We start from the raw sequence: 27,600 nt of genomic DNA, 5'->3' as shown, positions 1-27,600 counted from the left end.
TCACCCTTCCAGCACCCAAGGAATGCAGATAAAGGAGTTACCCACACAGTAATGCAGTGCAGCTGACAGAGGGCGAGACTTGACGGCCTATGTTATCTGGAGTACGCTACTTCTAATGTGCTTTTCTTTTGTACAATTCCTTTTCTGATATTTCTGGGGGCAATACATTAACAGTGTGTGTGTGTATATATATGTGTGTGTGTGTGTGTGTGTGTATATGTATATATATATATATAGTGAGCTAAACTGTTAACAAGAAATGTATGTATTTTTAGATTATTCAGGTTTCATATTTTATTGTATTTTTATCGTTTTATAAGCTGCTATGGGTTAAACCTTGGTTTGAGGATAGTGGTCTGTAAGTACTAACATAAAGCACACACATTTCTCAGGGAACAAGCTCGATGTGAGAGACCTCGCAGATCGATGGTGTCACCATACAGGACCCCGGTGAAAACCTTCAACTACCCACAGTTTTCCGAGCTTTCACAGGCTCTGCTGAGCATGTACAGGCTCGTCCTGGGATACTCCTCCTCTGTTTCATATTTTTCATCAACATTCACTGATGCAAAGTCTCATAAAAAAAAAAAAATCCTTCCTTTTGTTTTTTTTCCAAATGGTACCTCCTGGTCAAAGTATTTTCCATTTCCCTCTATTTCCCCAGTTAGGGTTGTCAACTTTTTCTTATGTTTTTTTTCTTTCTGTGCCTACCTCGGTACCAGTGCATCAGTCAAAACCATTTTTGTTTTTGAACATTGCCATTTGATTTCACATTGGCTATTTTGTAATCTGTCCTCCAAACAGAAAAGGACCATTGACTTCTTGAAGTACCCCAAGTAACAGCGCATTCTGCTGGTTACGTTCCCACCTGAAAAATGTGTGCTGTGCCTTGAGTACAGCAGTAACATCTTAGGATGCTCCACATGCGGGAAGATGACGCGTTGAACCCATCCAGAGCTCACGGAAAAGCTCAGCACAGATGTTGAGGAGCCACGAACCGCGCCAGTCGCTGCCGGTGTATCGGTATTCATAGGGACAGAGCATAATCCAGTTCCTCTCACATGATGAAAGCAAAGAGCTCCCACTTTTATTGGTATCTGCACCAAGAGCTGCTGATGTGCGTCGGGCGAGGGCCAGGAAGCAGCAGCATCGGTCCCGTTTTTTTATGCACAGTGACAAAAGCAGTGAGAGGGATCTTGGGGTGGTTGTGCCTGGCAATCTGAAGGTAGCAAAGCAATGTGACGGCAGAAGGATGCTGGGCTGCATATAAAGAGAAATAACCTGATTAGCAGAAAAAGAGGTGATATTGCCCTTGTATAGGTCCTTCGTGAGGCATCACCTGGAGTATTCTCTTCAGCTCTGGAGACCGTATCTCAAGGGGGATAGAGACAGGGTGGAAAGGGTCCAGAGGAAGGCGATCAACAAAATGGTGTGGGGTCTGTTTCAGAAGATGTATGAAGAGAGGCTTAAGGATCTAAGTATGTATATCTTGGAGGAAAGGAGGCGCAGGGGAAATATATTAATGATGCAGAAACATCACTTTCTATTGGAAAGGTAACTGTATGACTAGGAGTCATGATACGAAACTCCAGGGGGGGGGGGGATGACGCAGAGTTAACATCAGGAAATATTTCTTAGCAGGGAGGGGCGGTTAATGACTGGAGTGCCCTCCAGAAAGAGGCGGTGAGGACGAGAGAAGTGGGTGAATTTAAAAGGGTAAGAGAGAAACATTGCAGATCCCCTAAAAGCTTGAATTTGGTAATGTGGAAAAGGGGTGTAACATTTCTCCGTGAGAAATAACCTGCACAGCACAATAGCTGCTATTCTTAACACATGGGAGTGACCTGCATGGAGTTGTTGTGATATGGGGGTGACCTACATGGGAGTTGTGATATGGGAGTGACCTGCATGGCGCAGCAGTTACTTCCATTAACAGAACGAATAGGGCTAAACCTGCCTGTTCGCATTTATTTTAGTGTTTTGTTGGGAGGCGATCTGTAGCTTAGGGATTCACTCGTGTGAGGGACTGCCTGGGAGAAAGCAGAGTTGTTTTTTCCTATAACAGGTGTTCTTCGAGGACAGCAGGATGCCAGGCCTTATGAAACTTTCCCGCCGCTGTGCAGACCTGGGTTTCCACTTCATGGCTATTGTTCTTAATTTAATTCCGTTCCTCAATTCTACGTTTAAAAGACTGAGGGGACCTCCCGTGAATGCGCCTGCTCAGAGCAGCTCAGTCAAGGTTCTTCCATGCCAGGCTCCATCCGATGATGTGTGAGGACTGGTATCCTGCCGTCTTTGAAGAACACCTAAGAACATAAGAAATTGCCATGCTGGGTCAGACCAAGGGTCCATCAAGCCCAGCATCCTGTTTCCAACAGTGGCCAATCCAGGTCATAAGAACCTGGCAATTACCCAAACACTAAGAAGATCCCATGCTACTGATGCAATTAATAGCAGTGGCTATTCCGTAAGTAAAATTGATTAATAGCTGTTAATGGACTTCTCCTCCAAGAACTTATCCAAACCTTTTTTGAACCCAGCTACACTAACTGCACTAACCACATCCTCTGGCAACAAATTCCAGAGCTTAATTGTGCGTTGAGTGAAAAAGAATTTTCTCCGATTAGTCTTAAATGTGCTACTTGCTAACTTCATGGAGTGCCCTCTAGTCTTTCTATTATTCGAAAGTGTAAATAACCGAGTCACATCTACCCGTTCTAGACCTCTCATGATTTTAAACACCTCTATCATATCCCCCCTCAGCCGTCTCTTCTCCAAGCTGAACAGCCCTAACCTCTTCAGCCTTTCCTCATAGGGGAGCTGTTCCATCTCCTTTATCATTTTGGTTCCCCTTCTCTGTACCTTCTCCATCACAACTATACCTGTTACAGGTAAGCACCTGTGATTTTTGTGGGGCCTTTTTATTACTTGCAGAGTAGTTTGTTTCCTGACTTACTAAGAAAGAGTTTGCTTTGTTTGCTAGGTAGCTTCATTGAAGTGGAAGCAGACACAACCTGTGCCCCTTGGTTCCATTCTGAGACTGAGAAACCCTCACAGGCTACTTATGAGGGAGAGATCACAGCTGCTCCTGCAAAAGGAGGTCCCACAGTAGAGATGGACAGTGTCAGCAGTGACGCAGACGCAGCTATCAAGAACAGCACTGAAGATATTGAGCAGCGGCAAGCAGCTGGAAAGGAAAGGGATGCTATCGTGAATGAATGGCAGGATATCAATGTGGTAATAAAACTGATCTGCAAGTCTTTATGTTTCAATTAAATATCTGTTGTAAAAGACCCTCAGAACTCAATGCCAGGTTTGCAAGACTTGTGAGGATTTACAAAGGTCATTGAGACAGCTTGGTACTAACTACAACTTTTATTTTCCTCTGCCAAGAAGGAGCACTGTGTCGAAAATCTCTCACTTCAAAGCAGTGTAGGGTTTTTCTAGCAGGTCAGGAAGCTGGTTGAACTGAAAGGACTGGCAAAATCTGAAATCTACAATAAAAAGATTTTTATCTGGAATGCTAAGAATGCAAGAAGTAGTCCTACAAATATCTTGAGAAATACAGACCTTGGACGGCAGAAATTATTTAAAGCTGTTATGTATTTGATTTGATTGCCTGCCATTCGATTAATAAACTATCATAGCGATTAACAATTAGAAAAATAAATATTTCTAGGACTAATAAAATTCAATAAAAATACAACATTTCTAAAAACAATAAATAACTAAAAAATAAAATATTTAGAAACCTGAATGTAATCTGCTTTGAAGTGTTGAAAAGCGTAATATAGATAAAATAAAATAAGCCTTTGCAATGGAGACTTATTTTAGATTGTATTACAGGAACATATACATTTTGCACTCCAAAATTGAAAAAGGAATTAAACCTAAATTGACCTTTCAGTTCCAATAGACATTTTATATTTTCTGGTTTGTAAAATTCCCAGGATAATCACAGCATTATTTGATCACTCCTTTGATTCGTGTGACATGCAACTTCCTAATGAATTTACAAACATAGACTCTAGTTTAAAACATGTTATATTTTTCAGTAGCTATATAAGAAATCCCTTTATTAAGAAGGTTCCTCTTTATTACCAAAAGCACTGTTAGGTTAATTACGGATGGACCAATTAGAAAAGTTATCTCCTGCACCGTCCCCTCCCTCTTGTGTATCGGATCTTCCTGCTCAGATGAGACCTCCCTTGTATACATTGCTTTGACTCCCTACTTCTTGTCCAGAAACGATCTGTTTGATACTGGATGGATGGGGGGGAAGTGGTCTGAATAGATGGGAGGGTCATAAGACTATTCCTCACGTGCTTTCTACTATGTTCTTCCTCAATTCTTCTCTATTCCCTGCTTCTGCAAATGACATCCTTTTGTGATAAAAATGATTGGGTCTGTTTATAGACCCAGGGATTGATGGAACCAATTTATAGTCGTTATCATCATTTCATTTTCTTAATGTCTTGTGTATAATCGTCCATTCTCTTATTGAAATCACCAATTAATGTGTCATAACTCAAATCATTGTCAATGTCCATCTTAAAATTCTCTAACACTTTTTTTTTAGATGTATCTATCAGTAGTAGATCAAATCCGAGGAGCATTTGTTTAAAATGGAATTCCAGCTTTTGATAAAATCCTCATTATACATATTTGGTTCCTTAATTATGCACAAATCTCAAGGAATTCTTCTGACTCCGCATTATTCTAGAAGTGTAGCTTTGTTCTAATTTGGTGCTTCTTGAGTGGTGTTAACTCAACCCACTGGTCTACATTGGATTCAACATTTGTCCAGTGAACAATGGAGAATACTTCAAAAGGTCCGTGAGATGATCATTGCCAAGACTTAGAACATCATCCCAGGTACAAATGCCATATTGGAGCCCAACAAAAAAAGAGGCACATTAGTGCAAAATGATGCCAAGAAGTGAACCCAGCAGTCATCAGCCATGACTGGCTTAAGCAAAGATGGTACTTCCCATAGCTTGAGTATGCCAGCTGTCGGATCAAAGGGTTTCTGTTGATAACTACAAAAATAATTGGAAAGGAGAAGTCCATTACCTGCTATTAATTAAGTTGACTTAGAAAATAGCCACTGCTATTACTAGCAACAGTAACATGGAATAGACTTAGTGTTTGGGTACTTGCCAGGTTCTTATGGCCTGGATTGGCCACTGTTGGAAACAGGATGCTGGGCTTGATGGACCCTTGGTCTGACCCAGTATGGCATGTTCTTATATTCTTAACTTAAGATCTGCGTGCACAGACATCGTATATAATTTTTGTCGGTGTGAAAGGACTATAAAGAAACCAGCAAGGTCGAGAATTTTAGCAACAACTGCACAGTGCACCAGCAGAGATAAGCTGCAAACCATTTTGGATTTCCTGAAACAGTGACATTCTGTTCTTCTCTCTGGGTTTCATAGTGAAGAGACCAAGTTGCTTGGGTGAGAAAATCGAGTATAAGCAGGTGTACTTATGTGGGCAGTCTGGTTGGGCCATAGGTTTTGTTTGTCTATCCGAAGTATGGTAATAAAGGCTTATTGTTGTTGTTCTGTCTCGTTATTCTAGTCCCCCACTTCTGTAGTAATTTCTGTAACAAGTCCTTCCACCATTTTCCGATGGCCCCAGGCCAATAAAGGTGAATGGTCCCTTCATCTTCATCACTTTGGCTTGCAAGTGAGCTGTGGCTTTTTATTTGGAGCTGAACTTACAAATTCCATCCAGCTTTTTGTTTCTTTTTTCCCCCTAAGAAGCCTGAAATTGCTATGTCCAAGAGAACCTTGTCTAGTTAGATAGCGGATTACACATCCTCGGCTTATGCTCTGCTTATGACCTTGGAAGAGTATGTCACCGGCGCCAGACTATTGTTATTCTCGCCCCCAGTGATGTTACCAGGTAGATGGCATCAGATTACTAAGCCATTGATCATCACTGTTACCTTAATGTGTGAACTGCTGAGAGGATATGAGCAACATTTATTTATTTATTTATTTAAAGGCTTTTATATACCGGAGTTCATGTACTTGTGCATACCACTTCGGTTTACACAGAACAAGGAACAGAAAATTACATCAAACAGATTGAACAATTAAACAAATATACATAATATTAAAAATATACATAAATTATAATATTAAAAATCATAATATTAAAAAATCATATTAAAAAATCATATTAATAATATTAAAAATCATAATATTAAAAATATACATAATATTAAACAAAAATAACATATTGCAGAGTCTGCCCTCTTGCTGCCTCTGGGGTCTGTTTCTGGTGGGTCCTTCCCCCCCCAGAGCTGTACTGTTGCTGTTACGATAACATCACTAGGTACGAGCTTCATAGCACCAGGGCAGATGCCTGAGCACCTGTGCATGAAAGGAGCCTGACAAAAGAGCCTGCTGCTTTGTGTGCTTGAGGAGTAATAGGATAACCATCTGAGATTTGTCCACGTTTTCCATAGTTATTGTAATGACCACAGGACTGGCCCTCCAAAGCAAGGTTGTTCTTCTTACACACCAGGGTGTGAGTACTGTTCCTGTTTTAGTTTTTCATAGGCTTTCACCTTGCTGTTGGCACGCCTTCATATATATTCTGTTTCTACCTCATTTTGTTAGCATCTGTTGGTTTTATGCACTATAGTTATGGCTTTCATAGTGCCCAAGCATGTCTAACTGCACTGCTAATGAATCTGTACAGATAGCAGTAGTTTGGATTATGGAATATATGCAGGATTAACATCAGATAGTTGACTCAAATAGGCTAAAGCTGTTTGTAATATATCTTACCAGGTACTAGGCTGATTCACTCTTGTTCTCTGTGGAAAATGCCCTGGTTATAGTTGATCCTTGAGGAGACGATGGACCTGTCCTTCTAGATGTGTCCGGAACCTGGTTACTTAGCACAGATACTGTTCGTGGACATGGTTTACTGTTGGTGGACCAACTGGTCCACCAATCTGTTTCATGATCTCAAAATCTTGAATAGGCAGACAAGGAGGGTGGGGTGTTTATAGCTTTTAGGAAAGCATGCCCTCTGTCACCTTGAATGTTGAAATTCATCGGCCATATGATTTGCTGCTGCTCACTTCAGATAGCTGGAGTATTGGTTTATGCTACTGTCCGCCAGCCCTACTCACCTATAACTGTTAGTCATTGATCAAAGCCCTTGCCACTAGTATTATTGAAATGTAAAAAAAAAAAAATCTATGACAGATTACTGTGAGATGTAGAAAAGATTGACAGTGTCCCCAATAATTTGAACTAGTGTACTGGAACCTGTCAGAGGATGTGAGAGAGAGAATGAGGAATGACTGATGACTGACTGACTGTGAGGGTCACATGCATCCTGCCAGGTGCATGTGACCTGGATTGGCCACTGTTGGAATCAGGATGCTGGGCTTGATGGACCTTTGATCCAGTGTGGCATTTTCTTATGTTCTTAGATGATGATGAGGCAATAGAAATGTAAAAAGAAAAGGTAAAAACTTACAATTCTCCGAGGACGAGCAGGATGTCAGTCCTCACGTGGGTCACATCGTCGGACGGAGCCCTGGTCCGGAACTTTGATGTCAAAGATTCTAGAACTTTCAAACATGCCCTACTGAGCACGTGCAGCTGTAGTCATCACCCTGCCCCCTAGGCAGAGTCCCTCAGTCTCTTTTTTTTTTCCGCGGAGCTGTGTGTGTCACGGTATTCAGCTTTGCTGTCTCCTCACAGTTTTTGTAAGTGATTTTTTTTTTCTAGACCTGCAGCTGTTTTTCTTCCTTTCCCGTATGGTAGTTTTCTTTTCTTTTTTCCCTCTTCTTTCCTCTGTCTGCCAGCCGCATGGTAGGCTTTAGACGCTATTTAATCTGGCAAAATCTATTACTATCCATTATTAAATAAATACTGCACCTACAGTTTAGTATCTGTGTCCTCGCCTTGCTTTGCCTGTTTATTGTATGTTTGTCAGGTGCTGGCAGGACTGACTGCCAGCACCTGGCAGTCAGTCCTGCCAGGTGCTGGCAGGACTAACATGGATCATGGGTGATCCATGTTAGCCACTGAGCTTGGGGAGTTGTCTGGGTTCTACCTGAGCAGGAGATACAAGTTGCTTCACCATTTGATCAGCATCGATGGAGGTTCAGTCAGTGAAGAGATTGAGGATCACACCATTCCCGTGGGGGGGGAGAACTCATCCTCCCCACATTCAAAGGAACTAGTCTCCATGGGCAGGAGGCCGGGATGATGTAGGTTCCCCTCCTGCTTGCCCGAGATGACAGTGCAGTCTTCTGGAGAGAGGGTGAGCAGGAGTCTGGGCAAGCAGTTTGCTGCCGCACCTTCGATGCCATGCCAATGCACATCTGTTGATCTGATGCATTGCTGAAAGGACTGTGTCGGGGACCAGAACTGCCATTGAGCGTCGTCATGGTCACCTTGGATGCCATCGAGGTGTCAGGGTGCCCTCAATACCATAGAGATGCGTGACCGCCCTCGATGCCGTAAGGGCCTTCTATGCCCTGGGCCTTGATGTGGCAGAGTAGCGACACCAACTTCTAGTGGCAGGGACCAGGACCTCCATCAAGTGCTGTAGTCCTTCTCAATACCATTGATGACCTCGGGGCTTTCGAGGTCCTCGGGGCCTTTATGGTGCATGCATGGCCACCCTCTGTCCCGTTGGTGCGTGCATGGCCACCCTCTGTGATATCGAGGTGCGTGGCCTCTATGTCGCAGCAGACTTCAAGGCCATCACAGTGCGGAGCTGCCATCTAGGCCATCAGATGTGTTGGCCACGATGCCATTCGTTGCTGCTCTCGATGAGGTCAAGCACTATTGAGGCACTGGGATCGGTGTTGAGCGCCTTGGTCGTCCTCAAGGCAATTAACTGCCATGGCTCTTGATATCCCTTGAGTGCTGCTGAAGCCCTCGGGCAATAGGGATTTCGGCCTTGGAAGGATCGAGCGACAAGGTCACCATGAACTCTGCACCCCAGGACGCCGAGGCATCCAGGTACCAATGAGACCTGTTGGGGCTGCAGAGCCTCTGCCTGCAGGCGCTCCTGGCAACCTTGGTTGCTGCTGGTCCATCGATGCCTTTGGGCATCAGGGTCTCTATTGATGCCGCCGGGCTGTCGAAATCCGCGTGCACCTGTGGTGCCGGGAATGGCGCTATATACTTTTGAACTGATCAAGACATGGTCAAGCGCCATCGAAGCCCTGGGTGCAGCATCATTTGGTGTCCTTGATGTGATCCATTGTTGGTGAGCGTGACAGTGCTATTGGCCCTACAGGCACCATCACTACAGTGGGTACCAGAGGACACGGTCGGATACTGCAGGACATGATCGTAGAGCATCATGAGCACTCTCCGTCACCATGGACTTCGCTGCTGCTGTTCCATGAGGGAAACAGCAGTGAGCTATTCCCAATGCAATTTCAAGGGCTGTGTCCAGCCTCTTGGAGAGTTATCAGGTACTGGAGGGCACAATGCCATTGAATGCCCTCCACTACCATGCCATAACTAGAGCCCCAGTGGTACTGGGGATCCCATCGTCACACTGGTCCTGTTCTCTCCACTGGGAGTTAGTGTGACAGTGAAGTGCAGCATGCATAGTCAGGTATGACAAGGCATCTGCTCCAAGCGCCTCAGGTGATGGCAGGCAGCATTCTCCCTTTCTGTGCAGTATTCAGCCATGCCAGGGCTCTGCGATCGTCATGTCAAGGTATCAGCCTCCTCGTCAGTTCTGCACCTCAAAGTTCTGGGGAGCACTAGCAAGGAAGGCGTCTTCACACACTCTGTGATCACTTTTTGGCAGCACACAGCCAGTGACTCTAACAGGTGGTGCTTGGCCCTTGCTGTGGGTTCATAGAAGGGCCACCATCCGCAGGATGGGATACCACTGAATGAGCACTAGTTAGCGTGCTTTTCCAGTGGAGAATGCTATTCTTCCAGTTGTCCTCTACTTTATGGTGAGCACAATAGGTTGTATGCCGCAGCCACAGGACTGACCTAGGACTGTATTCCAGGTCAAACCCTTACAGGAGTAGACATCAGGAGGATGGCCATGGAGTCTTCTCCTTCCTCAGAAGAGGAATGTGTTTAGACCCCTCCTGGGTCACAAATCCACTGTGGGGAAGCCCCTGGGACTCCATCCATTGCAGGTTATTGCCAAACTGGAGCCTCAATTCTTTATATCGTGCTGCTCCTTGTAGGCCAGGACCCTCCATTGACTACCGTGGTGGCCTACCCCATCTGAGGATAGCAGCCAGTGGCAGATTGGTCATTTCTGAACCTCAGTGATCGGTGATCGTAACAACTCTCTACTGGAGAGTTGAAAGTTTTTTTGGGGGGGACTGGGAAGCCCCTATTCCTATTGATGTGATCCATTGTTGGTGAGCGTGACACACCCCTCTCGTTCTCCATTTCGCGGAGAAGGGTTATCACTGCTTCTGTCTATCACTCCCAGTTCCTTGCAGGCTCCAAGAGCCAGTCGAGCGATAGTGCTCTCCTTAGGTCGCCCTAAGGCCCAGCAGGTTTATTTCGTGAGGGAGCCATTCCAAAGGGAATTTTTTTTGATAAGAACTACTATTGCCAGTCATTCTCGCCTCAGGGACCCTACCTCAGTGAGGAGGGTTCTAGTTCATCTAATTGGTAAGAATGCCTTTCAACCTATCGAGATATCCACCGTGGCTGAGGAAGTTGGGGGATGAGGGATCCCCGCAACAGAGGTGCTGCTCTTTTGTCGCAGTGGCTTGCAAGCTATATGTCCCCATTTTAGGGATAACCCTGTCTATGAACAGGGGAGTCCTGGTTCATACAACAATTATTCCATGTACTGGGCCACGTGCATCCTTGGGGGAAGTATATGTAATCATGGTATTAATACCTCAGCCAGGTTCGTGGCTATCTATCTGTTCCTAGATCACGCTGACCCTGCCCTGGTACCCTTAAGGTTTCCAGGCTGGTGAAGAAATCCTGTTTGATAGGGTCTGCACTTGCGGCACCCCGGCTTCCTATCTCTTGGTAGAGTTTCTGGATTTCTTTCCTGGGGTATTCGCTCTCATTTTCAGCTGTTCCAAGTAGGCTGAGGACTCTATCTTGGTGGGTAACTCCCTACTGGAATAGGCAGTGAGTTATTCGCTTGGGGCTGAAATTTACAACCTAGCAACTTGTTCTTACCCCTGCAGTCCAGTTAGAGGGAAGGAAAGTTAGGGCATTCATGGTTTATCTTAGTGTATACCTGCAGGGAAAGATACACCCCTTTTCCCTACATTTTTACCAAGTTCTGGCCAGTACCACCTTTAGCTTTTCTCTCTTCACTAGGTTGTCCAAAGTGCCTTCCTGCTCACCTGAATTATCCTGTAGACAGGATGGATAGCCCTGCCCTTGACAGAGTGCAGTGTGGGTGAGCTTCAGGCCTACCTCCCTCCTTGGAGGTTTGAGCTGGAGATCCCATTCAGGTGTTGTCTTACATGCAAGAGTTTCAGGGGATGGTCAGCTATGTCTGATGCTTTGGCTTGTAAGGTCTGTCACAAACCCTACCATTATTGCTGATTAATTTTTCAAGTGTTTCTTGGATTTTTCTGCCCATTGTGCCTATCCGCCAAACATGGGCACAGTCTGCAGATGCGGTCTGTCCTTCGGATGCCAGTGGACTGCAGTTTTTTTTCTGATAAGGGCCCCAGTTGGTTTTTTGGTTTTGTAACAACAAAGGAAACTATGCAGTCTTCGTTCAAGAGGTCCTTATTTTGTTTACATCCCTAGACTTGTTCCTGTATCCAGGAGGTTTTAGACCTACTGTCGTCAGGGTTTCCTGCTCTGAAATCCTGCTTGTAACGTTTTCCGTGATGCGGAGTATGTTTCTTGCTGGCACTCGCATCACTCCTCTGCCCTAGGTGTCCCTGCTACATATTGGGGTTTTGTGTCTCTGTTGTTTCTATAGTTTTCTCTTTGTAGAACCCAACTCTTTTCCTGTCTAGACCCCTTTATGGGTTGGCTGTCTCACAGGCAAAAGGGAGAGAGAGGTGGTGCGGTTTCCTGCTTTGTCTTGCTCAGACAACCTATAGCTTGGGATTCACCCATGTGTGAGGACTACCATCCTGCTTACCTATAACAGGTGTTGTCTGCGAACAGCAGGATGTTAATCCTCACAAAACCCACCCGCCTCCCCTGGGAGTTGGTTTCTCCTTGTGTGAGTTATATCATAGACTGAGGGACTCTGCCTAGGGAGCAGGGTGATGACTGCAGCTGCACATGCTCAGTAAGGCATGTTTGAAAGTTCTAGAATCTTTGAGATCAAAGTTCCAGACTGGGGCTCCATCCGATGATGTCACCCATGTGTGAGGACTGACACCCCGCTTGTCCTCGGAGAACTCCTGTTACAAATAAGCAACTGGTATTTCCGTAAGTAATGCCTATGAATTGTAAAAATAAAATTACTTTATGGAAGTTAATAATGGATATATTGTTTGATTTATGCATGCCATGCTTTGTGTGCTTCTCCTCTTTATGCAGGAGGAGCTGGAGAATCTGGAGAGTGCTCTCTCTGTCCAACAGACCACACTTCAGGCTGAGAAACAACAGCAAGAGCGCATGGCTGCTTCTGTGACAGGACAGATGTGTTTGGAAAGTCAGGTACGGTGTGTCTCCTTGGGATCTCAGACACTGGTTTAAAGCTTTCAGAATGCCTTACAGCCCATGTATAGTGAGAATGGAGCTTGGTTTAGCATTACATATACCTTTTTTATTCTGCCCTGAGAAAATTGAGATAGATACATGGATAACACAACACTGCAGCTCCCGAAATTTGAAGTTTTCTATTTATACATGATTGGGGAGGGAGTCTAGTTACTGATTGCTTAAAATACCAACCATAGTGAAGAAATGTAGCTGGTGATGGTATAAAAGCCAGCACTGTGCACAGGATACTTCTTGTGATACATCTCTACCCCCAGCAACAGATAAACCCCTGCTTATCCAATCTTAGCTCTTGTCTGAGCAGAAATGCTAAACCTTTACCATAATGTTGTGTTGTACTATGCTATGTCAGCATGCCAAGCACACTGTGGGAAGGGATGGTACAAAGTCTGCAGGGCATGCCTTAGCCTTGGTGACTGTAACGAAAAAAGTTTACCAAAGGACAAGACAACAAAGACAGTGTATTTCTCATAATCAAAAGCCTTTATTTCTTATGCGCATAAGGAAGTCAGCTCCTAAGTTTGAGAGACTGACTTGATTAGATATTCAATTGGTTAGCCTTAAATACAGTTTTGTCCTTGTAATTAAAACACTCCTTTGATTTAAGGTCACAAGAAACATTTGCTTATATCTGACATTCCAAAGAGTCCTGGGAAACTAACTAACCCTGAAGACATGCATTTTTTATGATTCTTCATTGTGGGCCTGACTACAAAGAGATACATTATTTCTTCTGTTATCTAAGCGTAAGACAGTTTGAAAGAAGGCTTCAAAGATTCAAGCAGTGCCTCCTAGAGTTTCACTAAACAGATGCCTACCATAAATTTTATTATCACAGTTCCCTCCTTTTGGTCCAGGGGTCAATGCTTGCCTTAAATTCTTACTATATTTTCACTCATAGTGCATAACCTATTAAATTCCTCATCTGAGGATGTGTTCTGGGGCACTGCAATTGTTGCTGAGACAATTATCTTAGGAATACTTTTTTTTTTTCCATAACATGACAATGCATTGAACGGATACACATAAAATAAGAAGAAATATTATTTCTAAACCAAAGACATCCCATGAGGGGTTTTCTGTGTCAATATGAGGAAGGTGGGACAGTAAAGTATCTATAGCCTGCATATGATTTCTAATACTACCATCATTATTAATATAGGAACAACAAGAATAATTAATAAATTGGCAAACCCCTCCTTTGTCAGCAAGCAACATGTCTAGGTGGCAGGGCTATAGTAGTTGGGGAGGTGCCATGCCATTTATTAGAAGGGAGGGTTTTTGTGGAACTAGGAAAACTCAAAAGTAGATAATCCTATGGGGCCACAAGGGATACAGATCAGAGACATTGTGGTGGTTCTGTCAAATTTGTTTAGTCACTCTTTGGAGATCGAAGTGGTTCTGCAGGTTTGAAAAAAGATAGATGCTGACCCTCTTCATAAAAGTCATAATGGGAAGGAGGTTGCTAACTAAAGGTCAGTTAGACTGACCTTAGTGATGGGTCAATTAATTGTCACTTCTAGAGAGCAGGATAGTTTGTCATTTATATGCTGCAATAACATAAAATTCATTGCGACATATAAATGAATTAAACTATTTTGGTCTATAGTAGTGATACAATTAGAGGATAGTTTTCAAATTGGTCTACATGCTTAAAAATGGGTTTTACACATGTAAATGCACTTTATACCTTTAAGTGGGCCTTTGAAAATTGCTACGGTATAGATCATTGAATTGTCAATAGATTTTGCACGCATACGTGCATTTTACGCATGTAAATAGGCTTTTGAAATTTGCTGCAAAAGTATGATTTATTTAATGCTTTTGTATACCGTCATTCTGTATTCAACCGGAATGGTTTATAAACATTAAAATAATAAGGTCAATACATCTTAAAATTAAATTAAAATTAGAATAAATATCTTATTAAAAAAAACAAGTCCATCAAAAATTATCTCCTTAGTCTTTAATCCAGTAGGTTGCAGGATTGCAAGCAGAATGATTTTTCCAGAAGGAGTTCAATTCTTAAGCCTGGTTTGTTAAAGTTTTATCCTCATTCCGTGTCTGGGGGGGGGGGGGGAAAAGCTTAGTGTAGGCCCTTGGAGTCATTGACCGGAGAATTAGATGAGGGGCATGCTTTGCATGGGGTATACTTGGGTTTGAACAAAACGCTCAACCCTACTGCAGCCACTGGAGGCTCAAACGTAAGCAGTTTAGGGTTGGGCTGCTTTGACTGGATCAGAAACGAGTTAGATAGCAGAAGGAGGTGGCAAATGGAGGGTGGTCAGTAGAGCATCCCTGGTACCAGTTCTGTTCAATTTTTTATGAGTGATGTATTTAGAGCGGCTATTAAAATTTTGGGTTTTTTGGGGGGGTTTTTTTGCAGATGGAACTAAGATCTGCAATAGAGTGGACACCTTATGGGGAATAGATCGAATGAGAAGTGATCTAGCAAAGTTTGAGGAGTGGGGGGTGTAGTGCCTAGGAGCTAAATTTCAATGCAAAAAAAAGTACAGTCGTGAGTTTGGAATGCATAAATTAAACGGAGCAGATCTCAATGTAGTGAAACAGTGCGATAAGGCTGTAGCCAGAGCTAATAAAATATTAATGTGCATAGGGATGGGGGGGGGCAAAACATCTAGGAAAACAAAAAAGAGGTAAAAGGTTGTTAGTGAGATTTCATGTGAAGTATTGTATCCAGTTCTGGATATGGACAGAATAAGGGGTGGTCCCCAGGAGGTCTATTATAATGATGTAGAATCTGCCCCGGAAGTCACCGTTTTGATACTATGTGAAAATCAGTATGTAAAAATAAGATTGCAAAAAATGAGACAAGGATTTAAATATGTATTATCCTTGACCTAGAGGAGCTGGACTATGCAAGAGATGTTCAAATACCTGGAAGGTAGGTATACATAATGCCCAAGGAGCTAACTTTATTCAGCAGAAAGGAAATTGCACAACAAGAGGATTCTGGTACATGGTATGATTGTCTCTGCCTGTGCCTCTCTGAGTGTGGTTTGTCGGGGTGCATCTGGGTGTACTGCGTCTGTTCCTTTTAACAAAAGACAGAAACAAAACTGGGACTTTGGGAATGTGAGTTTCCTCATTACTTGGCAACGGGTTCAGGATCTGATTGTGGACGAGAGACTTTGACACCGGGCCGGGAATAAAAGAGGTGTAAGCCGGTTTTAGGGGTGGGGAAGCCCAAACAGATGCACGGAGGCAAGGGCGGGCTGTGGCTTAAAACTTAACGATTTTCGTCTGTATGTTGTTTGACGTATGTCGAAGAGTTCTAGCCGCATGTTTCCTTGGCTTCCCCCCTTCAGGAACTTCTGCGGCTCTTCGGCATCCCCTACATTGTGTCTCCCATGGAAGCAGAGGCCCAGTGTGCTCTCCTAGACCTGACCGATCAGACCGCTGGCACTATCACGGACGACAGTGATGTTTGGCTGTTTGGGGCACGACACGTTTACAAGAATTTCTATAGCCAGAACAAGTATGTTGAGTACTACCGGTCTGCGGACATCAGGAATCAGCTTGGTAAGGCACAATTGATTATGTGTGCTAGAAAGTCCTTTGTTTTGTTAATGCGGAGAGTACAGTGGGGAGGGCACCACTAGGAACCAACTTTGGAATTGCTGTGACGAAAGTTTTAAATTTAAATTTGACCTTAATTCACGTTCACTTGTATGCCATTGAATCCGACCTATAAGTTGAGGCGGACCCAAGCCATAGAGTGTTTCAAAAACCAGTTTTAGATATTTAAATTTACACCGTTGTACAGTTGGCAACCAATGTAATGTCGGCAATAGTGGTGTCGCTGGAACACTTCATGCACAACCCAATACTACCCGCACTGCCACATTATGGAACACCTGTAATTTACCTGGCAACTCTAAATATATAGCATTGCAGTAGTCCAGAAGCAACAGTGCAAGTGCATAGGCTACCCTTTTTCAACGCCCCCGAATCCAAGACTGGTTGTAATTGTCTAATCAATTTTATGTGCTAAGAGAGGAACTGGATCTCCTGAAATTTCATAAAGAGCTAAGAACTTGGTTGATGAGCAGCAGGAGTCAAGGAGTGAAGATGGGTTTAAAACAGGTTGGTTAGGAAGGAAATCAGCAGGTACATATTCAGAATTGTATTTAGATCTGTTAGAATGATAATTGGTATTTTAAGTTTATTGTTATGTTTTAATTTATTTTAATTTTATTGATGTGTATGAAAACATGTTGACTGTACATCGCTTTGAGCTATTTTTTGAAATCTGGAACAGCGTCCTTCCTCAGGGGATATTGGAAAGTGAATGTCCCGCTGTTTCCTGTGGTCTACTTGTATCTTCTTGAATCGATAATGTCTTCTTTTTCCAGAAGGATTTCTCCCACACCTGGCTAGGCCCGGCGCCATCTATAACATTGCTTGTTGTAAATCCAGAGATTTCTTACATAATAAAGGTTGCACTCAACTTGTTCAGCTGTTAAGCAGATAATGTCACTGTCTCCAATTCGTTTAGGAAGTGATTTGCCAATTCCAGATTCATGCCTTGCCCTTATTCCCCAAGCATATAATTCCTCATATCATTGTGCAAAAATTTAACATTCCCTGATTTATTAAATTGCCTCTCTTATCTTTTGAGGGCTGTCATCTACTTACTGCCCAAAATGTTACCAGTGCTGCCATCAGTTTCCCTGTCTTATTTCCAAATTTGTACAAATTATAATGATGCATACTCTTTTTTTGCTCTTTGCTGGATTACTGTGTTCAGTGCCATCCATGTCATAACATAGTTTATTTTGGCCACAACACTGTGCATACATCACAGCTGCTCCTTATCCTTTATTGTCTTTTTCCAGTCTGAAAAGTCCATTTCTCTATTATGTTTAATCATGAATATTATTTCTCCCCCTCATCACTGCTTTCAAAGTTTCTCAAAACAAGATAGGTGCAGATATAAGTTCTCTGTTCCCCCACTCAGTCTGTCCAAATAGGTGCAGTACCAAAATTAGCTAGAGATCAACAAATAGTTGATTCTAAACATCATCTGATGAGCCCAGGATGCAGAGTTCTCCCACAGACCTATATGTGTACATATAGAATTCCCTCACTCTTTACTTTCTCATGCTGCTGATGACACAACCTGTTTAGGGACAAGTCAAAAACACATTGCATATCACCAGCCACAATAATTTTGTTTTGTTCCAAAACCTAGCAACCTCGTCACCAAATCAGTGAAAAGGTTATGCTTATAAGTATTTGGTGTATAGATATCACACAAAGCTAAAGGTTGCTTGAAGAATTCTGCCTCCACAGTCACACCAATGTTTAAAAACGGCTCCAGGGGGTTAGGAAATTTATAGACTGGCGAGTCTGACATCGGTGCTGGCTAATATTACTAGTCATGTGGATAGACATGATCTATTGGGGAGGAGTCCACATGGGTTAAGCAAAGGGAAATCTTTCCTTACCAGTCTATTGGATATTTATTTTAAAGGTATTAACAAACATATGGATGTAATTTTATGTATTTTGATTTTATTGTATTTATTTTGTTGTAATTTTTTTACTGTTGTAAACAGTTATGGCTACACCGAATGACTGTATATAAAATCAGCAAATAAATAAATAAGGGTGAGCCAGTCAATATGGTATATCTGGATTTTCAAAAAGCATTTAACAAAGTCCCACATCTGAGATTCTGAAGGAAATTAAAAAGTCATAGGGTAGAAGGTGATGTCCACTTGTGGCTTCCTAACTGGCTAAGAGATGAAAAACAGAGAGTTGGATGAAACGATCAATTTTCCAAATGGCAAAAGGTAACTAGTGGAGTGCCCAAAAGATCTGCACTGGGATTTGTGTTTAATATATTCATAAATAGCTGGAAAAGGGAGCAACAAATGAGATGATCTAATTTGCAGATGCTACAAAATTATTCAAAGAAGTTAAAATACGAGTGGACTGCAGGAACTGCAGAAGGTCCTTGAGAGACTGGGAAGACTGGTCATCTAAATGGTAGATAAAGTTTAACATGAACAAGTACAAAATTATGCACATGGGGGGAAAAAAATCCCAGCTACAGGAATGCAGGGTTTCATGTGAGGAGACATCACAAAGGAAAAGGATCTTGGAGTCATTGTGGACAATGTACTGAAATCCTTAGCTCAGTGGGTGGCAGCAGTCAAAAAAGCAAGTAGAATGTTAGGAATGATTTGGAAAGGAAATAAAATAAAATGCAAAATATCATAAATGCCTCTATAGTGATCCCATGATGCAACTGCCCTTTGAGTATTGTATGCAATACTGGTCACCCCATCTCAATAAAGATAAAGTGGAGCTAGAAAAGATACAGAGAAAGGGATGGAAAGTCTCCCTTACAAAGAAATACTTATATGGGTTACGCCTCTTCATCTTGGAGAGGGGATGCTAGAGAAGGGGACATGATAGAGGTTTATAAAATCATGAGTAGGGTGCAACATATAAATACGGGGATGGTTATTTACCCTTTCCAATTGTACTTGGGCTAGGGGACAGCCATGAAACTAACAGGTAGCAGATTTAACAAATCAGTTTATTTTTTCACTCAATGCACACCAAGCTATGAAATGTGTTGAAGGCATCTAGCATAGCTGGGTTTAAGAGGGACAAGTTCCTGGAGGAAAAGTCTCAAATAAATAAACCATTATTTGCTAGGTAGATTTGGGAAAGCTTTATGTCTGGGTCAGCACTCAGGAATTTATCTGCTCTTGGGGATCTGTCAGGTCCTTGCAACCTGGATTGACCACCATCAGTGACAGGATGCAGTATTTCTCGTTAGAAACGTGGGCTTCTCATTAGGAAACCATCCCAAACACATAATGTAAGAGCAACAGCAGCATCTAAAGTGCACCTTGGCTTTACATACATTGAATTATATAAAGATGCTACAAGGCATACAGTGCATACATTTACCTCTCACTGTTGCTTGGAGACTGACTCTCATCGTGATAGTAAATTTGATCAAATAAATCTTTTATAAAAATTGACTCATTTTTGTTCAAGGCCTTCCCACCAACCATCCATTTGTGCAGGCTGTCTTAAGGAGAGTGTGATTAGAGGATTTCAAGACAACCAAGCCAAGTTATTGACTTGTAACTAGTGTTCTCCATTGATAGTTGGATAAATTAGTCACACAAACCCTCCCACCTCAGAGTTCAAAATTTTTCCCACAAGCTCTGATATGGCTTGAGGGGAATCTCTTGATGCTGTTCTTGACTGTGCATGAGTAGAAAGATTTTCTTGGCCAGGGCTAGTGTAACAAGGGGCCAGCCACGGGAACGATCCTGTGACCAGTTGACTCACCTGGGATGCTGCAAGAAACCCTGTTCCTTAAGCACGTGCACTGCAGCTTTTCATTGGCCCCACAGCAGGAAACCCTCTAGCGGCGGTCACTGATGACGTCAGCCTCTGGGACCATTTAAACCCCTCTTGTCGGTGCCTCAGCGATAGGTCCTCCTGCTTCATAGTGCATAGGTCTATCCTGATTCTGCCTACATTCCAGCCCCTACTCCGCATCTCACTCAAGTTCTTGTTCCTATGCTTTGCCTCCTTCCTTCCCCAGCCTTGCCTCCTCTCTTGCTCTGAGCCTTGTCTTTGCCTCTTGGCTTTGGTCCTCTCTCCTCCTGCCTGTCCTGGTTTCTGTTTCTCGCCTTGATTCGTGCCCCTTTGGACTGCTCTCTCGTGCTTGACCTTTACCTTTTTCCTGACCGTGCTTGAATGCTGCATTTTCTGACTTTTGCCTGGTATTCATTTATTCCTGAATGCCACCTGTCCCGACTGTTGCCAGGAATTTGACCTTGTCTATACACCACCTGCCCTGACCCTTGCCCTTTCTCTGGACTTTCTCCGCTTCTTGGGACCTCGCCTAAGTCTTGCTGGCCCCCCAAACATAAGGGCTCAACTTTGTGGTAAAGGGGAGCAGGGGTTGGTAAAAGTGAAGACTATTTCTTGTCCCCAATGTGTGTCCAGCGTTAGCTTAGTGGGTTCACCTACTAGGCAGAATGAATCGCGCCTCAGTGCAGAGGATTCGCCGACCATGACAGGTAGTCAACTCTGATCCTCAAGTGCCACAAACAAGTCTAGTTTTTTTAGGATAACCATAATAAATACACATGAGATACACAAGTTATCCTGAAAAGTAGACCTGTTTGTTGTGGCACTTGAGGATCAGAGTTGCCTATTCTTGTTCTAGGCCTTTGTAGCTCTAGTTAATCAACTTTCCATCCTCTGGATCATCAGATGAAGTCACCACTAATTTATCCTGCTTTCCATTGAGAATACCAGTTATAGGCAAGCAACTTTGCTTTATTTTATAAAGCACTTTCAGTAATATTTTAATGTATTAATATGTAAATGAATATTAGCTTGGAATCCTGACTATCTCTGCTGTAAATGCCAGAAGGCTTCATGCTGATAACTACTATACTTGACCTGGCCAATTGACTTTGTAATAAATTTGAAATCAGAATGAGCTGTGCTGATAAAGCTTGTTATAAACCAATAATACTAAATCACCAAAATATGTTTATGCGTAGAATGAAATTAGCTGTTGTAGTTTGTGAGTTATAGGGCCATGTGTCAGGTTGTAGGAACTTTTGCCACTATCCCTCGTACTATATCCACACTCAATATTTTATTTTCCAAAACTGCTGCTGTTTACATCAGTTTCGAATTAATGATCTCATTTTCAAGTAGTATTGACGTTGAGCTGTATTGTAAGAAATTGGAATTCAATAATTTACAAAATAAGCAGTTTTAAAAAGAATCAGCATTATGCTTTGCTGTCGTCGTATTTAAAATTCCTGATGAATGAGCTAAGAAGATACTTGTTCTGTGCCAGCAACTCATTCTATCACTGGAAAATTGTTCAAGGTCATCTGCAGGTGACGGAGGAAAAAGGAGCCCCACAGCCTTGTAAAGTCCAATTAAAATTTGCTTTTGTGTTTATGGCAGTTGATTGATAAAACAGCTGCAGTGACCAGTTAATGCGCCTGTTCTTGGGTATTGCCTGGTTAAATGTAACCATTTTCTTTTCTGCGTATTAATTCATCAAATCCTTTGTTTTACAGGATTAGACCGCAATAAATTGATCAATCTGGCTTATCTGGTGGGGAGCGACTATACTGAAGGGATCCCTACTGTTGGATGTGTAACTGCGATGGAAATTCTAAATGAATTCCCTGGTCCTGGAATGGAACCACTGATAAAATTCACGTGAGTTTGTTTCTGTTGTTCTCACTGTGTCATATTTATATTAAATTGTAATGTTTTAATACGTAGGGATGGAAGGACAGTGGTTCACTTAATAGGGTAATAGACCGGGAACCAGGTGACCTGGATTCAAAATCCCGCTTCTGCATATAATCCGAACCTTAAGTCACTCATTTTATATCCCATTGCCTCAGGTGTTGACTTAATCTGTAAGCTGCCTGCGGCAGAAACTTATTTTATCTATATGTAACTTGTTTTAAAGCCTACTGGTGTATGATGCTGCATAAATGCTGAAATAATAATGGAAGGAAATGATAAATAATACACCGCAGCTGAGAGCCAGCCACAATCATGCCAGTGGTCAGGCCACATTGAAGCAGTCCTCAGTCATTTTGACCCCTCTGTCGGAGGGGTCAAAATGACTGAGGACTGCTCTACCCCAACGCACAAGGGATTTGTGTGTTGGGGTAGAGCCACCTGGCCAAGATGGTGAGACGGACAGAAATTAGGGAAGCTAACCAAATTGGTAGTGGGAGATTTCAATTATCTCAGTATTGATTGGGTAAATGTATTATTGGTACATGCTAGAGAGAGAGAGAGTTCCTGGATGGAATAAATGACAGATTTATTTATTTAACACTTTTTTATACCGACCTTCATAGTAATAACCATATCGGATCGGTTTACTTTAACAAGGGTATAACTGAAGCGCCAACTAAAGTAATTAAACAATAGAGGTGAATAAGGCAAAGTTACATTCAACAAGGAGTAAAGAACTTGGAAGCTTAAATAGCTGGAAAGAAGGTAAAGGCAGGTAATAATTATGAAATACAATAGAGAATACGGGTTAAAGCTTAAAGTGCTTTAACCTGGAAGTGCCAGAGTCCATCGTTCATGAAGATAAAAGACCATCCAGGTCCAGGTAAGAGTAAGGGCAACTAGTGATTGTCTGGAGGATCAGAGAAGGCTTGGTGAAAGAGCCACGTCTTGAGTTTTTTTCTGAATGTTAAAAGGCAGGGTTCCAATCTGAGGTCTGATGGAATGTTATTCCAGATAGATGGGCCTGCTATCGAAAACGCTCGGTCTTTGGTCGAGGAGAGGCGTGTGGCTTTAGTAGGGGGAAATTTCAGAGTTCCTTTGTGAATATCTCTAGTTGGTCTGTTTGAGGAGTGTAGTTTGAAAGGGAATTCAAGGTCGAGTTGGAGTTGATGGTGGATGGATTTGTGTATTAGGGTGATTGATTTGTATAGGATTCTAAAATTCACTGGTAACCAATGTAGGTTTCTGAGGATGGGTGAGATGTGTTCACCACGGCTGGTGTTGGTCAGCAATCTCGCTGTGGCATTTTGTATCATCTGCAGTGGTTTGGTGGTAGATTTGGGGAGGCCTAGGAAGAGGGCGCTGCAGTAGTCTATCTTGGCGAATAGCAACGCTTGGAGGACTGTCCTGAAGTCATAGAAAAATAGGAGTGGTTTGAGACGTTTTAGAACCTGTAGTCTGTAGAAGCAGTCTTTGGATGTGGTGTTGACCATTTTCTTTAGGTTTAGTCGATTATCTAGAATTACCCCAAGGTCTCTAACATGCTTATGGGTGATGTGGGAATTGTGTGGGGATGGTGGGGGGATATTATCTTCGTTTGAAGAGATGAGGAGGAGCTCCGTCTTCAAGGCATTGAGGACCAAGTTTAAGCTGTTGAGAAGACTGGTGATAGATAGAAGGCAATTATTCCAGTGGGTGAGAGCTTTTGAGATAGAATCTGTTATAGGGATTAAAATCTGCACATCGTCTGCGTACAGATAATGAATTAGATTAAGATCGGTTAGCAATTGGCAGAGGGGGAGGAGGTAGATGTTAAAGAGGGTTGGAGATGAGGAGGATCCTTGTGGTACACCAAGAGTGGACTTTGTTAAGGGTGACTCTTTATTATTGATTTTGACTTTGAAGGTTCTATTGCAGAGGAAGGACTTGAACCAACTGTGGGCTGATCCGGAGATACCGATATCTGCTAGGCGATCCAGAAGGATGGTACAATTGGTTCAGGAACCGACGAGAGAGGGAGCGATTTTAGATCTAATTCTCAGTGGAGCACAGGATTTGGTGAGAGGTAACGGTGGTGGGGCCGCTTGGCAATAGTTATCATAATAAGATCAAATTAATGACTGGAAGGGTGACAGTAAGCAAATCCATGGCTCTAGTGCTAAACTTTCAAAAGGGAAACTGAGAAAATGAGAAAAATAGAAAAAAACTGAAAGAAGCAGCTACAAAGGTAAAAAGTGTACAAGAGGCGTGGTCATTGTTATAAAATACCACCCTAGAAGCACAGTCCAGATGTATTCCACACATTAAGAAAGGTGGAAGGAAGTCAAAACGATTACCAGTACGGTTAAAAGGTGAGGTGAAAGAGGCTATTTTAGCCAAAAGATCTTCATTCAAAAATTGGAAGAAGGATCCAACAGAAGAAAATAGGATAAAGCATAAGCATTGGCAAGTTAAATGTAAGATATTGATAAGACAGGCTAAGAGAGAATTTGAAAAGAAGTTGGCCGTAGCAAAAACTCACAGTAAAAACTTTTTAAAATATATCAGAAGCAGAAAGCCTGCGAGGGAGTTAGTAGGACCGTTAGATGATTGAGGGGTTATAGGAGCACTTAGAGAAGATAAGGCCATCGTGGAAAGATTAAACAATTTCTTTGCTTCAGTTTTACTGAAGAGGATGTTGGGGAGATACCCATTCCGGAGAAGGTTTTCATGGGTAATGATTCAGTTGGACTGAACCAAATCACGGTGAACCTAGAAGATATGGTAGGCCTGATTGACAAACTGAAGGGTAGTAAATCACCTGGACCGGATGAGTTCCTTCAGAACCCCAGGGTTCTGAAGGAACTCAAAAATGAAATTTCAGATCTATTAGTAAAAATTTGTAACCTATCATTAAAATCATCCATTGTACCTGAAGACTGGAGGACAGCTAATATAACTCCCATATTTAAAAAGGGCTTTTTTGACTGCCACAGCAAACTGAGCCGACCATTTCAATGTATTATCCACTATGACCCCTAGATCTTCCTGGGTGGTAGCTCCTAATATGGAACCCAATGTTGTGTAACTACAACATAGATTATTTTTCCCTATATGCATCACCTTGCACTTGTCCACATTAAATTTCATCTGCCACTTGGATGCCCAATTTTCCAGTCTTGCAAGGTCTTCCTGCAATTTATCACAATCTGCTTGTGATTTAATTACTCTGAATAATTTTGTATCATCTGCAAATTTGCTTACCTCACTTGTCATATTCCTTTCCAGATCATTTATAAATATATTGAAAATCACCAGTCCAAGTACAGATCCCTGAGGCACTCCCTTCAGCTGCATCTTCTCCAAACTGAGGAGTCCTCTTTAGCCTTTTCTCATAGGGGAATTGTTCCATCATTTTGGTTACCCTTCGCTCTACCTCTTCTAATTCTGTTATATCTTTTTTGAGACGTGGTGACCAGAACTGCACACAATATTCAAGATTACGTCCTACCCTGGAACAATACAGAGGCATTATGCTCTCCATTCCTTTCCTAATAATCCCTAGCATTCTGTTTGCTTTTTTGGCTACTCTGCTGCTGCTGAAAATTGAGCAGACGATTTCAACGTGTTATCAACAGTAACATCTAGATCCGTTTCTTGAATGGTGACTCCTAATCTGGAACCTTGCATTGTATAGCTATAATTTGAGTTACTCTTCTCTTATATCAGTTTGTACTTGTCCATATTACATTTCATTTGCCATTTACATTTATTTTATTTATTTAGTGTTTTTCTATGCCGGCATTCACGATAAGGATCACATCATGCTGGTTTACATTTAACAGGGGGTGAAAAATGAAAATAAAATAGAACTGTAACAAGTGAGGAGAAACTCTGAAGTTACAATAAAACAGGGATGTTCAAAACTGGGAGAAGAAGGAAAGGCGAGAGGAATTTAACAAAAGGAGGAATTGTTTACAATGTTCTAAGAATGTTTGACTGTGGTTTTCGGTGCATTAAGGTTCAGTTGGGTTACATGCCAAGTCGTCCAGTTTTGCAAGGTCCTCTTGCAGTTTTTCACAATCATCTTGTGATTTAACTACTTTGAATAATTTGTGTCATCCCTAAATTTGATCACCTCACCTTGTTTTAAATGTGCTACTTACTAACTTCATAGTGTCCGCTAGTTTTTGTATTTGAAAGAGTAAATAATCAAATCACATTTACCCACTCTCTATCCTATCTCCCCTCGTCTTCTCCAAGCTGAGCACCCTAACCTCTTTACCCTTTAGCCTGTTAGAGCAACTTTCAGTTTATTGTAGTTTTAAGCTGCCAAAGGCCGTTCTGCTGTCCAAGAAATTTGGTTATAGAAGTATAAAATAACATAACAGAAATTCTGTGTGTGGATGGTATTTTGGCAGGAGACATAGATGTTTCACATGAAAATGTCACTTTCACTGAATATTAGTATGTTCATTTAGCTATTTAAACTGTTATGTGTGAATTAAACCCTACAATGTCGTCTCTGTGCTAGTACTGTGTTAACCTCCAATCATTTATACATAGCTGCAATGATTGTTGCTAAATGTTAATTATATGCAGAGAAAAGACACGCGTATTTCCAGTCTATCTTAATGGAACATCATACCACCCTTAGCGAATCCAGTGGCCGCTGTTCATTGGATACCCAATTATTTTGCACTAGGGTCTCTTAATCATTCGTCATTGTTGTCACAACATCACATTTTTTGTAATTTTTCAAACAATGAGATACTTCCCCATATAAACGCAGCATCTCATTTTATCTCATAGTTTGAAAAATTTCTAAAAATGGGGTGGTATGATGATCCATTAAGAAATATGCGTGTCTTTTCTCTGCATATAATTAACATTTAGAAACAATCATTGCAGCTACGTATAAATAATTGTACAGAAGAATTGTCTGCACAATGCAGACTGATTTGCATGTAACCTCTCTTTATTTTTTCAGCACATGGTGGACCGAATCTCAGGAAAGACAGAAAGCGAAGCCCAATCCCAATGACACGAAAGTGAAAAAGAAACTATGTAAGCTGGAACTTTATCCAGGTTTTCCAAACATGGCCGTGGCAGAGGCTTACCTGAAGCCCGTGGTGGATAACTCCCATGGGACATTCTACTGGGGGAGGCCCGACCTGGAGCAGATTAGAGAATATCCTTTCACCTCTGCTGCTTAGCTGCACTTTACTCAACTTTCTGAATGCAATCTTTTTTTTTTTTTTTTTCCCATTACAACAAATTCCCGTTTGAAAGGGTTAACAGGAGGCGAATATGAACTTTGAAGCCTGTGAGCTGAGTAAAGCTTCTCTTTAGTGAAAGTGAAAACCAGAACTACGGATCGGGGTTGGAAATGTTGCTGTCATTCTGGGGAAACTGCTCGCTGTCCCAGTAACCATCACAGTTTTAAACATTCGTGGGTAATTGAACATCATTTTTTTTTAATAAATTAATAGATATTTTCGGTATCTTTTGAATGTCACTGTTTAACCATGCCAAGCCCCTATACACTTTGACATTCTTAGCAGGTAAGAGACATCTGCAGTAACATCTGATTTTATTATAAGGCACTTGTTAATTTTATAAGTATAGCCCCGCCCCAACT

At 42.1% G+C, this 27,600-nt stretch overlaps 1 protein-coding gene across 5 annotated transcripts in view; it reads left to right on the top strand.

The window, feature by feature from the left end:
* ERCC5 (ERCC excision repair 5, endonuclease) overlaps positions 1–27,600 on the top strand; it is a 104,931-nt gene that overhangs the window by 27,920 nt on the left and 49,411 nt on the right. For all 5 annotated transcript variants that reach the window (XM_029604524.1, XM_029604523.1, XM_029604526.1 and 2 more), the window contains exons 10-14: positions 2,984–3,237; positions 12,510–12,629; positions 16,022–16,235; positions 21,800–21,944; positions 26,950–27,150. In XM_029604524.1, coding sequence (XP_029460384.1) covers positions 2,984–3,237; positions 12,510–12,629; positions 16,022–16,235; positions 21,800–21,944; positions 26,950–27,150 — 934 coding nt within the window. The remainder of the gene's footprint in view (positions 1–2,983; positions 3,238–12,509; positions 12,630–16,021; positions 16,236–21,799; positions 21,945–26,949; positions 27,151–27,600) is intronic.

This window comes from Rhinatrema bivittatum, chromosome 5 (assembly GCF_901001135.1).
Source record: "Rhinatrema bivittatum chromosome 5, aRhiBiv1.1, whole genome shotgun sequence".
NCBI lineage: Eukaryota > Metazoa > Chordata > Amphibia > Gymnophiona > Rhinatrematidae > Rhinatrema > Rhinatrema bivittatum.
Note: the sequence above shows the minus strand (reverse complement) of the source record. Positions and strands in the feature narration are given on the sequence as shown.